At 43.2% G+C, this 16,542-nt stretch overlaps 1 protein-coding gene across 1 annotated transcript; it reads right to left on the bottom strand.

Moving 5' to 3' along the window:
- Positions 1 to 206: 206 nt before the first annotated feature.
- LOC134933737 (E3 ubiquitin-protein ligase TRIM39-like) lies at positions 207 to 2,808 on the bottom strand. The gene has a single exon (XM_063929156.1). It carries the CDS (start codon positions 2,772 to 2,774, stop codon positions 1,107 to 1,109), a length of 1,668 nt encoding a protein of 555 aa, XP_063785226.1. The 5' UTR covers positions 2,775 to 2,808; the 3' UTR covers positions 207 to 1,106.
- Between the last annotated feature and the right edge of the window lie 13,734 nt (positions 2,809 to 16,542).

The raw sequence follows: 16,542 nt of genomic DNA, 5'->3' as shown, positions 1-16,542 counted from the left end.
TGTCAGGATGCCGGCACCGGCATTCCGAGCAGTGTCGGCATTACAGCATCTGCATTCTGACTGCCGGGATGCCGGTATACTGACGGTTTACCTTTTTTATTGCTATGTTAGTGAAATCATAATAAAACTTTATGATTGAGAAAAGGGAACAAGTAATCACACAATGTCATACCAATACTCACATGAAGAAAAGAGTAGATACAAGATTTATAGTCACGTCGTACTCAGGATAAGGCTTTATACGCTTTTTATTTATTTATTTATTTATGATTATTTCTGACATTTTTCAATTGATTTCTTCCTGTTTCCAGGACTAGTTGTAACAATAGCAGCTTATCACTGACTACAATAGCCGGGTACACACAGGATGACAGACAGGTTAGCCAATCACAGCTCTCAGTGACTCAAAGATGGAGAAATGTACATTTATATATTTCATACTTGTATACTTTTGAGTTGACCCCTTTGGGAAAAGCCCAAGGAGGAGTGGTGGTGGGGGAGGGGATTAGCGCTTCACATCATTAGGCCCCACCCCCTCATTGTGCGATGCTGCTAGTCTATCAAGAAGGGAACAGGACAGAAACTAGATGATTCTCATAGAAGGCGTCTCCCAGAAGTTCTGAGAGAGAAGGTAAGTATGATATGTTTGGACAGGCTCGGACTGGCCCACCGGGGTACAGGGGAAACATATGTTACCTTATATCTCTGTACAGCGCTGCGGAATATGTGTGCGCTATATAAATAACTGGTAATAATAATAATAATACTGCACAGGATTATGGTGTATTCTCTACAGAACATTGCTGTCATTAATCTGGCACATTATCATTCATGCACTAGCATTAATTTATAAATTATCAAGGAGTCCAGATCAGGTACTCTATAATGGTTAGCTAAACCTCTCTGGTGGCTGGCCACACCCTCTTTGGAGGCTGACCACACCTCTAATCATGGGCCCATACCACTGCATATCCCCGGTGGGCCCTTCATGCTCCAGTCCCACACTGTGTTTAGAATAAAACAGCAACAATGGAACATATTCAAGAATACTGTTTATAGAACATAGTAGGAGGTCATCTGTAGGTCTACTCACCACTTTCTAATGGCTATATGTTCCATCCATCAAATGACATTTCCTCTGATTTCACCAGCACCTGGGTGGATGTATTATCATTTCTCCTTACTCCCCCAGATATTTTGATACAACCAATTCCTACACCTAATGCAGCATGGAGGGGCTCAGTGAAGGCGGCAGTGTAGGTGTGTAAGTGTCTGATGGGGTCACACAGAGAATAAAAGGACAGCTGTCCTGCCTCATAATCCAGATATACCCTCACTCTATCATAGGGAATATTTTCAGGTAATTTAATTTCTTTACTGTCATGCATCACTGAGTACTGATTATACCACTGCATACACTTATTATACCCCCTCATACACAAACACCAAGACTTGTTATTTCCTCCAAGGAGTGATGGTCTTTCTTTCCTCTCAATACTGGGGTAACACATCCCTACTCTCCAGCAACCTGATGTACAGTTACTGATCTCCACCTCCCAGTAATGTCGCCCTGAGGAGAATCCCCTGGTGCTTATTACCTGAGGAAAATGAAATCTCTCTGGTGTTTCTGGGTGATTCTGGTTTATCTGTGACCAGGATGCAGTTTTCAGGTCACTTGAAATCTGTATATTATTGGAAGCTGTGGTTACATCCAGTAATATGTCTGTAGGTTCCTGCATATAGATCACTGTATTTATAGCTGCTAGTATATCAGATAATCTTGTGTGCAATGTTCCTGCGATTAGATCCACATTCAGGTCTTCTACATCATGGACCTCTACATAATGTCTCTTTCTGTCCTCCGTATCACACAAGTCCCCTGTGTCTGGTTCCTGTAAGACAGTCACTGGGTCAGACATGTTACACAGCTCCTCAATGTGACGCATCTTCCTGGACAAATCGTCCATCTTAATTTCCAGCTGCTGGATCAGATCAGAGAGCGAGAGAGAAACACACTTTTCCTGTCCAGAGATCTCACTCAGGACTTTCTTCTCCAGGTCTTCCAGCTGTCTCCTGATGTCTCTAAACTGGGCAGTGACTGTCTCTGTTACATCAGCTGCTTTTCCCTGATATTCTCTCCTGCGCTCCTGCAGACTCTGGACTCTTTTCTCAGTCTCCTCTCTCTTTGTGGTCAGTTTATGCAGAACATTCCTCAGCTTCTCCTTCTTGGTCTCAAAGGCCTCATCTAGAGACTCCACCTGATGTCCTCTGTGTTTCCCAATCAGACAGCAGGACGCACAAATACAGGCAGCATCCTCAGTGCAGTAATACTCCAGGATCTTCTTATGGACGGAGCATTTCCTGTTCCCCAGGGCAGTGGTGGGATCACATAAGACGTGTTCTGCTGACTTGCTGTGTACTCTCAGGTGTTTATCACACAGAGAAGCCTCACACAGCAGACAGGATTTAGCAGCAGGTACAGGAGAGTCCACACAGTAAGTGCAGAAGATCCCAGTCTCCTCCTGATCTGGCCGAGTAGACAGGAACCTCCCCACTATGTTACACAGCGTTATGTTCCTCCGCAGTGCAGGACGCTCCTGACACTCTGCTCTGCATTCAGGACAGGTATAAGCTCCAGCCCCCTCCTGTGTATCCAGCACACGATCAATACAGACCCGGCAGAAGTTGTGGCCACATCTCAGGGTTACAGGATCTGTATACATTTTCAGACAGAGAGAACAGTCCAGCTCCTGTCTCAGATCAGCAGACGCCATCGCTGGTAACAGTAGAGAAAAAAGTAAGTTGAAGTCTCAATAGAGAAAAAGGGAAGGACAGATATTAGTGGGTGTTATTCAGTCTCTCCACACAGGGGGAGTGTGATCTTTTCCCTTAATATTATTGAAGTGTGGAATCTTATTTATTATATATTTATTATATCATATATTGATTTATGCTTTATGTATCTTACATCTGCAAATATATTATAATAGGCTTACAAATTAGGTTGGCTCATAGCTAAAGGGGCAGAGATTAGCACTAGTCCAATCACACAGCAATGTACATTATATGAACATTCCTATACATATGCATGTGATTGGCTCATTTGGGTTTAGGAATTATATATCTACTTGTCCAAGAGATATGTCAAGGTAAAGTGTAATTATACTTTACAGAGATATATAATCCTGGCTCATTGACTATGTGGGTATGAATATAGCTACTGAAAACAATTACTGTCCAAGCAATACATCTGTGCACATGGTAAATATACTTTATGCAGGGATGTATCCTTCTGGCTCATTTGATATATCAATGCTCTATACCTTAGGGGTATAAATATATTGTCCAACTTTGCAGAGCCTTATATAATATATGCAGATTTGTATGATTTAGAGATTCCAAAAAATGAGTTTGAACCATGGAATAATAGCTCTATTTCAATAACACTTTATTCTAGGTATACAAAATACAAGATATGAAAAACACAATGATAATAAATCCTATAATTATTATTAACTGCAGTACATATTAAACAAACACAAACAATATTACAAACTTAAACAATTAACACACATACTGTACACTTGCAAGAATTATTGAGGGTTAAATGCATAGCTACCTTCTTCTGATGTCTTAGGATCCTTTCCTTGTCTCTTTCCCTCTGCACTCACTAAAGACTGCTCCAAACCCTGTCTTATATCCCAACTTTAACAATCCCAATTTACATATTCAAAGGTGTTGTAAAACATATCAGATAATTTGTTCAACAGTGACGAGCAGGGGGTGAATTCTGGAGTCATAGCGTCTGATATTTGTTTGTCTATCAAGGTTTTCCTTTGGTTATTTTGGAGTGTAAATACTGCTAGTGTTCATCAACATTTGAGACTTCGTTAATTCAATTGATCCTAGGAGTCATTGTCTCAAAGCAGAAGGCCGAATAACATACATTGCTCAGGATATGCAGATTCCTGATTGTAGTCTTAGGCACTTCCTTGCGCATGCCATTACCTGTGTGCCTTTGAAGTGACCTAAACCAAGTGGCTTGCTGATTTTATCTATCAGAATCAAATTATTCATTTGCTACAGACATATATCTGTATGCAGACATTGCATTACATTATTCCCTACTATGCCTATACACACAAAAGCATACACATATATACCATCTAACTAGATCGATACTTCCTATGCATGTTCACTATGGTTACATCGCCTATTTATAATGAATTATATTTTGATTCAGACAACATCCATTGCCCTAATATTATATTGAGTGCGGACAATTACCTATATGTCAACAGTCGCCCCCTTGTGGCCATGAGAAATTATTTTGATTGGCCACACATTAAACTAGCGTAATTGCTTCCAAATACATTTCAAAATTTCTTCAAAACATAACTTTTGTTGTAACCATAATATATACCATAAGTGTAATAATAATAACCATTATGATTTTAAAAATCTCAAAAAATTCTTAGCTTACCTAACCTTATTCTACTTTTACTTTTAACTAAAGCAGACAAGACTGAGGTTTTATTCAGTATTCATGAGGAAAACTAATTTCTACAGACATTTGGAATACCATAGCCCAATTGTAGACCTTTTTTTCTGTATCTGGATCTGTACGTTTGGACATTTTTGCTGTTCTTGGCTGTAGCAATTTACTGGGAGAGTAATGTCATCTGCGTGGTTTGCTTGCCATTGGAGACGTATTACGTTTGCATCATGAAGGCAGTTGAAGTAGAATTCTTCATAGCAGCTGCTCCTTTGCTTGCCATTTCGCTGTTTGAGGCAGAGGGCTGTGTACGTCGAGTGCTGTGTCTTGAACATTCAGTACTTGTGACGACCCTCAGTAATGGTCTTTAGCCTTGTGCGTCCTTTAAATGTTTTTCCAATGCCGCAGTTGTGACAAGTGTCCATATTGCTTTTGCACAAACAGGTTGTGATTTTGAATAGAACAGGCATATATGAAACAGTCTTTTTTTTTTTTCTCTTTCTTTCTTTCTTTCTTTCTTTCTTTCTTTCTTTCTTTCTTTCTTTCTTTCTTTCTTTCTTTCTTTCTTTCTTTCTTTCTTTCTTTCTTTCTTTCTTTCTTTCCTTGTTAATAGTAGGTCTTAATTGTCTTCGGGCAATAGTACCACAAATGGCTGTGAGTAGTACACCTACTCTGTTCTGTATTTCCTCACTGAATAAATTACCATGCAGTCTTAAGTCTCCTTATTCTACCTTGAACCTATTTATACATCTCAATCTTAAATAACCCTATACCAGTTTAACCCATATAAAGGCGTTTTCTATCCTACCTATATTTTGACTAATAATTATTTAAAATGCTGTGACTGAAATGACTGGTTGGTTTGTGCCCCCACCAAAAAAGAAGCAATCAATCTCTCCTTGCACAAACTGGCTCTACAGAGGCAAGATGTCCACCTCATCATCATCCTCCGATTCCTCACCCCTTTCACTGTGTACATCCCCCTCCTCACAGATTATTAATTCGTCCCCACTGGAATCCACCATCTCAGGTCCCCGTGTACTTTCTGGAGGCAATTGCTGCTGGTGAATGTCTCCACGGAGGAATTGATTATAATTCATTTTGATGAACATCATCTTCTCCACATTTTCTGGAAGTAACCTCGTACGCCGATTGCTGACAAGGTGAGCGGCTGCACTAAACACTCTTTCAGAGTACACACTGGAGGGAGGGCAACTTAGGTAGAATAAAGCCAGTTTGTGCAAGGGCCTCCAAATTGCCTCTTTTTCCTGCCAGTATACGTACGGACTGTCTGACGTGCCTACTTGGATGCGGTCACTCATATAATCCTCCACCATTCTTTCCATGGTGAGAGAATCATATGCAGTGACAGTAGACGACATGTCAGTAATCATTGGCAGGTCCTTCAGTCCGGACCAGATGTCAGCACTCGCTCCAGACTGCCCTGCATCACCGCCAGCGGGTGGGCTAGGAATTCTTAGCCTTTTCCTCGCACCCCCAGTTGCGGGAGAATGTGAAGGAGGAGATGTTGACAGGTCACGTTCCGCTTGACTTGACAATTTTCTCACCAGCAGGTCTTTGAACCTCTGCAGACTTGTGTCTGCCGGAAAGAGAGATACAACGTAGGTTTTAAATCTAGGATCGAGCACGGTGGCCAAAATGTAGTGCTCTGATTTCAACAGATTGACCACCCGTGAATCCTGGTTAAGCGAATTAAGGGCTCCATCCACAAGTCCCACATGCCTAGCGGAATTGCTCTGTTTTAGCTCCTCCTTCAATGTCTCCTGCTTCTTCTGCAAAAGCCTGATGAGGGGAATGACCTGACTCAGGCTGGCAGTGTCTGAACTGACTTCACGTGTGGCAAGTTCAAAGGGTTGCAGAACCTTGCACAACGTTGAAATCATTCTCCACTGCGCTTGAGTCAGGTGCATTCCCCCTCCTTTGCCTATATCGTGGGCAGATGTATAGGCTTGAATGGCCTTTTGCTGCTCCTCCATCCTCTGAAGCATATAGAGGGTTGAATTCCACCTCGTTACCACCTCTTGCTTCAGATGATGGCAGGGCAGGTTCCGGAATGTTTGGTGGTGCTCCAGTCTTCTGTACGCGGTGCCTGAATGCCGAAAGTGGCCCGCAATTCTTCGGGCCACCGACAGCATCTCTTGCACGCCCCTGTTGTTTTTTAAATAATTCTGCACCACCAAATTCAATGTATGTGCAAAACATGGGACGTGCTGGAATTTGCCCAGATGTAATGCACGCACAATATTGCTGGCGTTGTCCGATGTCACAAATCCCCAGGAGAGTCCAATTGGGGTAAGCCATTCTGCGATGATCTTCCTCAGTTGCCGTAAGAGGTTGTCAGCTGTGTGCCTATTCTGGAAAGCGGTGATACAAAGCGTAGCCTGCCTAGGAACGAGTTGGCGTTTGCGAGATGCTGCTACTGGTGCCGCCGCTGCTGTTCTTGCTGCGGGAGGCAAATACATCTACCCAGTGGGCTGTCACAGTCATATAGTCCTGAGTCTGCCCTGCTCCACTTGTCCACATGTCCGTGGTTAAGTGGACATTGGGTACAACTGCATTTTTTAGGACACTGGTGAGTCTTTTTCTGAGGTCTGTGTACATTTTCGGTATCGCCTGCCTAGAGAAATGGAACCTAGATGGTATTTGGTACCGGGGACACAGTACCTCAATCAAGTCTATATTTGCCTCTGAATTAACGATGGATACCGGAACCACGTTTCTCACCGCCCAGGCTGCCAAGGCCTGAGTTATCTGCTTTGCAGCAGGATGACTGCTGTGATATTTCATCTTCCTCGCAAAGGACTGTTGGACAGTCAATTGCTTACTGGAAGTAGTACAAGTGGTCTTCCGACTTCCCCTCTGGGATGACGATCGACTCCCAGCAGCAACAACAGCAGCGCCAGCAGCAGTTGGCGTTACACTCAAGGATGCATCGGAGGAATCCCAGGCAGGAGAGGCCTCGTCAGACTTGACAGTGACATGGCCTGCAGGACTATTGGCTTTCCTGGGTAAGGAGGAAATTGACACTGAGGGAGTTGGTGGTGTGGTTTGCAGGAGCTTGGTTACAAGAGGAAGGGATTTAGTGGTCAGTGGACTGCTTCCGCTGTCACCCAAAGTTTTTGAACTTGTCACTGACTTATGATGAATGCGCTGCAGGTGACGTATAAGGGAGGATGTTCCGAGGTGGTTAACGTCCTTACCCCTACTTATTACAGCTTGACAAAGGCAACACACGGCTTGACACCTGTTGTCCGCATTTGTGTTGAAATAATTCCACACCGAAGAGCTGATTTTTTTTGTATTTTGACCAGGCATGTCAAGGGCCATATTCCTCCCACGGACAACAGGTGTCTCCCCGGGTGCCTGACTTAAACAAACCACCTCACCATCAGAATCCTCCTTGTCAATTTCCTCCCCAGCAACACCCATATCCTCATCCTGGTGTACTTCAACAATGACATCTTCAATTTGACTATCAGGAACTGGACTGCGGGTGCTCCTTCCAGCACTTGCAGGGGGCGTGCAAATGGTGGAAGGCGCAAGCTCTTCCCGTCCAGTGTTGGGAAGGTCAGGCATCGCAACCGACACAATTGGACTCTCCTTGGGGATTTGTGATTTAGAAGAACGCACAGCTCTTTGCTGTGCTTTTGCCAGCTTAAGTCTTTTTTTTTTTCTAGCGAGAGGATGAGTGCTTCCATCCTCATGTGAAGCTGAACCACTAGCCATGAACATAGGCCAGGGCCTCAGCCGTTCCTTGCCACTCCGTGTCGTAAATGGCATATTGGCAAGTTTACGCTTCTCCTCAGACGCTTTTAATTTTGATTTTTGGGTCATTTTACTGAACTTTTGTGTTTTGGATTTTACATGCTCTCTACTATGACATTGGGCATCGGCCTTGGCAGATGACATTGATGGCATTTCATCGTCTCGGCCATGACTAGTGGCAGCAGCTTCAGCACGAGGTGGAAGTGGATCTTGATCTTTCCCTATTTTAACCTCCACATTTTTGTTCTCCATTTTTTAATGTGTGGAATTATATGCCAGTATCAATAGCAATGGCCTACTACTATATTTACTGCGCAAAACTAAAATGCACCACAGGTATAGAATGTAGATGGATAGTATACTTAATGGATGACGACACAGAGGTAGGTACACAGCAGTGGCCTACCGTACTGCTATATATAGTATACTGGTGGTCACTGTGTCAGCAAACTGCAAAACTAAAATGCACCACAGGTATAGAATGTAGATGGATAGTATACTTAATGGATGATGACACAGAGGTAGGTACAGCAGTGGCCTACCGTACTGCTATATATAGTATACTGATGGACACTGTCAGCAAACTGCAAAACAAAAATGCACCACAGGTATAGAATGTAGATGGATAGTATACTTAATGGATGACGACACAGAGGTAGGTACAGCAGTGGCCTACCGTACTGCTATATATAGTATACTGGTGGACACTGTGTCAGCAAACTGCAAAACTAAAATGCACCACAGGTATAGAATGTAGATGGATAGTATACTTAATGGATGACGACACAGAGGTAGGTACAGCAGTGGCCTACTGTACTGCTATATATAGTATACTGGTGGACACTGTCAGCAAACTGCAAAACAAAAATGCACCACAGGTATAGAATGTAGATGGATAGTATACTTAATGGATGACGACACAGAGGTAGGTACAGCAGTGGCCTACCGTACTGCTATATATAGTATACTGGTGGACACTGTCAGCAAACTGCAAAACTAAAATGCACCACAGGTATAGAATGTAGATGGATAGTATACTTAATGGATGACGAGTGACGACACAGAGGTAGGTACAGCAGTGGCCTACCGTACTGCTATATATAGTATACTGGTGGACACTGTGTCAGCAAACTGCAAAACTAAAATGCACCACAGGTATAGAATGTAGATGGATAGTATACTTAATGGATGACGACACAGAGGTAGGTACAGCAGTGGCCTACCGTACTGCTATATATAGTATACTGGTGGACACTGTCAGCAAACTGCAAAACTAAAATGCACCACATGTATAGAATGTAGATGGATAATATACTTAATGGATGACAACACAGAGGTAGGTACAGCAGTGGCCTACCGTACTGCTATATATAGTATACTGGTGGACACTGTGTCAGCAAACTGCAAAACTAAAATGCACCACAGGTATAGAATGTAGATGGATAGTATACTTAATGGATGACGACACAGAGGTAGGTACAGCAGTGGCCTACCGTACTGCTATATATAGTATACTGGTGGACACTGTCAGCAAACTGCAAAACTAAAATGCACCACAGGTATAGAATGTAGATGGATAGTATACTTAATGGATGACGACTGACGACATAGAGGTAGGTACAGCAGTGGCCTACCGTACTGCTATATATAGTATACTGGTGGACACTGTCAGCAAACTGCAAAACTAAAATGCACCACAGGTATAGAATGTAGATGGATAGTATACTTAATGGATGACGACACAGAGGTAGGTACAGCAGTGCACTCTGCACTGTACTCCTCCTATGTAATATTAATTATACTGGTGGTCCCCAGTCCCCACAATAAAGCAGCACACTGAGCACAGATATGGAGTGTTTTTCAGGCAGACAACGTATACTGCTGGTCACTGTCAGCAAAACTCTGCACTGTACTCCTGCTATAGCTGCTCCCCAGTCCCCACAATTAAGCAGTGTGAGCACTCAGCACAGATATATTATGCAGCACACTGAGCACAGATATGGTATGGAGCGTTTTTTTCAGGCAGAAAACGGATAAAACTGGTGGTCACTTATCAGCAAAACTCTGCACTGTACTCCTCCTAACAGCTGCTCCCCAATCCTCCCCACAATTAAGCAATAAACCAATCAAGTTCTACAATAAACGGAGAGGACACCAGCCACATCCTCTCCCTATCATCTCCAATGCACGAGTGTAAATGGCGGCGACGCGCGGCTGCTTATATAGAATCCGAATCTCGCGAGAATCCGACAGCGGGATGATGACGTTCGGGCGCGCTCGGGTTAGCCGAGCAAGGCGGGAAGGTTCTAACCTGCCTCGGAACCGTGTAAAAAAGGTGAAGTTCGGGGGGGTTCGTTTTCCGAGAAACCGAACCCGCTCATCACTACGAGGTACCAGTCAACTGCAGGCAGGACTAGGAGGAGGCGTAGCCTGGCTGGCTTCACTCACGAGGATCGTGAAGCTGCAGCGGCATCCTCTCCAACTGGGGCCTATACAGGAGATGAAGCCGTGGCCTAATTTGGAAGCTCCCCTCGCGGCTGTTTACCCGCTCGGTGCCAGCAATCACCAGCGTTCCCTGCATCTCTGCCCCCAGGTCTCTGAGGTCAACACTGCCGCCCGTTGTCCTGTTCCCCCATCCAGTCGAGTAGTATAGTGAACCACTTTCTATCAAACTCATTTTTGACAGGTGCCACGCATTAGATGATACAACCGCTTACTGTCGCATGTTACAACACGTTCAAGCGGATCGTACACTAGCCTTAATCCGTCATCCAGTTTATGATGATCAATTTCCACGTTGATTACATCCAGCAGCGCGTCGATTGTTTTATAAAATCCGGGTTTAACGCACACTGTTGTGAATTCCACAACTGAATTGGTTAGCATAACGTCCTGTGTTATTTGTAACCTACAATCCTGTATATCCAAAGTATTCCATGTGTGCGAATATTGTATCTCTGTAAGAGCGACTTCCCACTCACCGCTTAAGTGTATCGACTTTGCAAGCTTTGTTGTATAGTTAGATATCTTATTCTGCGGGAAAGTATAGGCCGAAGTATTGCTGTGCAAAGTTATGTAAAACAACTTGTCATCCATAGCTCGTCTTGTTTAGAGGTTAATGCGCTTTATATATCTTTTAACTCCGCTGCCGCTACCCAACTGTTACATTTTGCGGGGTATCCGCGCCACTTGACTAACGCGTATTTTCGACCTTTAACCGTCTTATTTTTTAAAATCTTTTCCACTTTGTACATTCTATTATAGGGGGTCATTCCGAGTTGTGCGCTCGTTAAAAATCTTCGCTTCGCAGCGATTTTCCGCTTAATGCGCATGCGCAATGTCCGCACTGCGACTGCGCCAAGTAAATTTGCTATGCACTTAGGAATTTTACTCACGGCTTTTTCATCGTTCTGGCGATCGTAATGTGATTGACAGGAAATAGGTGTTACTGGGCGGAAACAGGCCGTTTTATGGGCGTGTGGGAAAAAACGCTACCGTTTCCGGAATAAACGCAGGAGTGGCCGGAGAAACGGGGGAGTTCCTGGCCGAACGCTGGGTGTGTTTGTGACGTCAAACCAGGAACGACAAGCACTGAAATGATCGCAGATGCCGAGTAAGTCTGGAGCTACTCAGAAACTGCTACGAGGTGTGTAATCGCAATATTGCGAATACATCGTTCGCAATTTTAAGATGCTAAGATTCACTCCCAGTAGGCGGCGGCTTAGCATGAGCAAATCTGCTAAAAATCCGCTTGCGAGCGAACAACTCGGAATGACCCCCATAGATTTTGGGTATGCATTGAAGTTCTTCGGGGTAAAAACTGCCTGTAATGGTTTCGCCGCAGAGATCCGTCAACTTATAAAGCGGCTTAACACCTTTAGTGTTCACATCCTGTATGACAAATATTTCTTCAGAAAAATTCTGTTCATACCCTTTCTGAAATAAACACATCTTTATTGGATGCATAAAACTTATCAATGCCGCTATAACTTCCCGGTTTTAATACAGTGTAATACGCATTCTTCATATGATTTTTTCGGTTAGCAGACTGTTGTAACACACCGGATATTTTGTTCGCAGACATAGCAGTATACACTTTTATAGATATCACGCTAGAATCCAATAAACAACATTCCTAGCTCGCACGTTTATTTTATAAATAATTTTGAAATAATATACATCGTTGCATCATCAGTGTTAATACACACTGTATAAAAAGCGCTTATAACCGATTTTGTAAGCTTATTTCATATAAAACAGCAGCAGAAAGAGATGAAAAGTGGGAGTTATGGGGTGTTATGGGTGGTGATGTGGGCGGGGTCTGGGCGGAGAGTAGGCGGAGAGTGGGTGTGGCACCTGTCCAAATGAGTTTGATAGAAAGTGGTTCACTATGCTACTTACCTGTGAGAGACCACTTCCAGCTGTCAGCCATCTGAAGTGGTCCCTGGGCGAATTGCTGAAGTCTGCCTCCCACCATGGGATTCCCCAGGGGGAGGCCCGGCCCGTTATGCCGCAGGCTTGTCTTGTTTGGAAGCACACTGACGGGCAGCCCAGGATTGTTAGGTTTGGGCTTAGTGGTTTTGGAAGCACGAGCCTGTCTCGGGTCCGCCTGACCCTTTGCTTAAAAGGAATGAAAAGCGGTACTCTTAGCCTTCGGTGCAGAAGGATTCGTACTTGGGAGAAACGCAGTCTTAGCAGTCGCCAAGTCAGTCACAGTCTTGTTCAGATCCTCCCCAAATAGGATGTCTCCCTTAAAAGGGAGCACCTCCAAGGTCTTTTTGGAGTCCAGGGCCACCTTTCGGGACCTTAATCACAGAATTCGGTGAGCCAGTATAGACGTAGTAGACGCCTTGGCCGCCATTACACTTGCCTCAGGACGCCTCCTGAATATAGTGGGAGGCAGTGGTAATATGAGACAGACATTGTCTGGCAGTGTCAGAATTATCCTGAGGTAGCTCTTCCTCTAATGCCTGAACCCATGCTTCAATTCCTTTTGCAGCCCAGGAGGCTGCTATAGTGGGTCTATGTACAGCACCGTTAAGGGAGTAAATAGACTTCAAGCATCCCTCCACACGCTTATCGGTTGGTTCCTTCAGTGAGGTGACAGGCAGAGTAGATGACACCACAAGACGGGCGACATGCGAGTCCACCGGCGGTGGATTTTCCCACTTGTTACGCAACTTTGCAGGGATAGGATAACGAGCTAGCATCTTTTTAGACAGGGAGATTTTCTTTCCTGGAGAAGACCAGGATTCCTGATGTATGTTGATTAAATGGTCAGAATGTGGTAAGACTGCTTTAGTAACCTTCTGACTTTAAACTTATCAGGTTTCTTATACGCAGTAGTGGGATCTACCTCATCCTCAATTTGTAGAATCCGCTTAATAGCCTCCACTAGGTCAGGAACATCAACCTGAGTTGTAGGTTCCTCGTCAGAAGCAACTGTAGCACTGTCTGACGGATCAGTATATTCCCCATCCTCATCAGAAGAATTATCTGAAATATTAGTGGATTGTGAAGAGGAAGCAGCCCGCTTAGATGACCCCTTAACCCCAGAGGGACGTGGGGTAGACTTTTGTCTCACCAAAGATTAATTTAATTGTTGTATCTGGGTCGACAGAGTGTCCGCCCAGGGCAGATTAACTACAGAGACAATATGTGGTTGCAATGGCACAGGAGGTCCCACAGGGAGCGTAAGATGTGTCACAAGCGTATTCAGCATACTTGAGAACACTGCCCGAGGTGGTTCCTGATTGACCACAGGGGCTGCAGGCTGACTGGAAGATGTATGGCACCCAGTACACGAACCATCAGCTGAAACTTCCCCCATAGGTAAATGCTTGGTGCAAGCACTGCATGATGCAGAAGCGTCCGCTGATTTCCCGCCCTGTGTGGCAGACATTATAGGGAATGGCAAAAAAAGATATATCAAGTATATCTAAACAGGCGCAACTCTGAGCTGGTTTTCCTAGCAGCTGTTAAGGGAGATAGTCACTCTCCACTCAAATGTTAAACACAAAAAACAGAAATAAACAGCGCTAAAATACTGAATTATATGCAAGTAATATACATCCTGGTAATCTAAAAAATCTAATTTATTAAAACATATATATACGTATACTTATATGATTGGCTGACACGCCTATATCAATAGACAATAAGCTTCAAAACAATTCAATACATATGCAAGTTCACTGTGCATCATAGTATAGTATAGTGCAACTCTGGAATAGCGTCCTCCTTTTTAGGTCCTATATAGGGACTTTTTAGCAGGATATTTTTAACTCACAAATGAAATGTAGATGATGGTCATGGACGTGTGGCAAAGGTCCTGAGAGTTTTTGATAGTTACCGGTCCTAGGTATTTATGGAAGGGAAAATCCTGTTAGCGTTGATCCTTTTCATGCGATGTTTCACCGAATGGACAAGGAAGTGCAGCGCATTTGTTGGAGTCCTTCTAACCTTCTGGCGTTTGGACCAAATGTAACCCAATTTCTCCAGTACATGACCAATAAGTGGAAGTCCACAAAGTCCCTTAGACCAAGGAGGCGCAAGCCTGACGCGTTTCACTGTCTTTAGACAGCTTTTTCAAAGGTAACACAATGTTGCACTTGACCCCTTTATATAGGGTAGATAACTAGATTACCAGATGCACGTTTCCTAATGACATAAATCATCAAATTCATTAAAAAATTCATAAATACTACAATGAATATATAGAGGAGGCAATCCTATATTAATTAAATATCTTCCTTTATAAAAACGAGCATTCTTATTATTATAAAACTTAGTTTTAATTTCATTATTACTGGTCATGTGTCCCACATCAGATGTAACTGGATCCATGAATGGGTATACCTATTTAAGAACAGGATAGGTCCATAAAAATCACATGCATAAATTTAAAAAATTTCATTGGTTAGAGCGTCATCGGTGTAAAGGAATGATCACATGACCGGACCATTCACAGAGCGCACGTAGTCTCATGTCCGATCATGTAATCAGACTTCTCCAATCCCATGACCCACGCCAACCAATCACATTGGTAGGCGTGTATAACAACCACTAGGTTTAGCCCGTAGCTTAGCAACCAGAATGCTGAGCCGGGCGTCCCTCTCTTTTCAATATTGTAACACACATATTAGCGTAATCGCGTCACATAAGCACTATTAAGTCATGTGACTATGTACACGCAGAAGGGGAGTTAACTAACACTCCGAGAGCTTGTCTTACTGGGCATTTTTCCGTTGCTATGCAACCCAGTGTTATTGTGTGAGCCGATCTCTGCTGTCAAAGTAATATCTACTGAAATGATAGTTTTTACACTGGATTACATAGAAATTGGAATCTTTTATGTTGTTCATTTATTTCTTAATTCATCATTACTTATTCATATAATTTCTTACTCAAAGAATGTAGATAAATAGAGTAACAATAAATTTAACCATGATCCTAATTGTTATTAAAAGCTAATTCAATATTGTTACAAATATTTCTGAGTAGGATACAAGAGTTGTTATATAGATTAAAACTAAATAAATTAATTGCTTAATCATCTCTTTAAACCACAGCGCTTACAGTACTAGGACTAACAAGAAAGACAAAGATATATAAATATAAAAATATTAAAAGAGGATAAATGAAAAAACATGAACCTATTGGAATATCAAATTATCGTATTTAATTCCATTGATTCATTTAAACCATAAGGAAACAGTGTATTTAATTTAAAAATCCAGTAAATTTCTTGTTTGCATAGTTTGTTAAAGCGATCTCCACCCCGTGTTGTAGCTGGTATATGTTCCAGCGCTGTCACTCTAAGGGAACTAGGGTCTCCTCCATGTTTGTCACAAAAATGTCTGGGGACACTATGGCCCTCATTCCGAGTCGTTCGCTCGGTAATTTTCTTCGCATCGCAGCGTTTTTCTGCTTAGTACGCATGCGCAATGTTCGCACTGCGACTGCGCCAAGTAATTTTGCTATGAAGATAGTTTTTTTACTCACGGCTTTTTCTTCGCTCCGGCGATCGTAGTGTGATTGACAGGAAATGGGTGTTACTGGGCGGAAACACGGCGTTTTATGGGCGTGTGGATAAAAACGCTACCGTTTCCAGAAAAAACGCGGGAGTGGCTGGAGAAACGGGGGAGTGTCTGGGCGAACGCTGGGTGTGTTTATGATGTCAAACCAGGAACGACAAGCAGTGAACTGATCGCAGATGCCGAGTAAGTCTGAAGCTACTCTGAAACTGCTAAGTAGTTTGT

Source organism: Pseudophryne corroboree, chromosome 6 (genome assembly GCF_028390025.1).
Source record: "Pseudophryne corroboree isolate aPseCor3 chromosome 6, aPseCor3.hap2, whole genome shotgun sequence".
Lineage (NCBI taxonomy): Eukaryota > Metazoa > Chordata > Amphibia > Anura > Myobatrachidae > Pseudophryne > Pseudophryne corroboree.
The sequence above is the reverse complement of the archived record's forward strand: the minus strand, read 5'-3'. Positions and strand labels throughout refer to the sequence as shown.

Coding starts and splice junctions, on each gene's coding strand:
- LOC134933737 (XM_063929156.1), bottom strand. CDS start 2,774: ATGGCGTCTGCTGATCTGAGACAGGAGCTGGACTGTTCTCTCTGTCTG.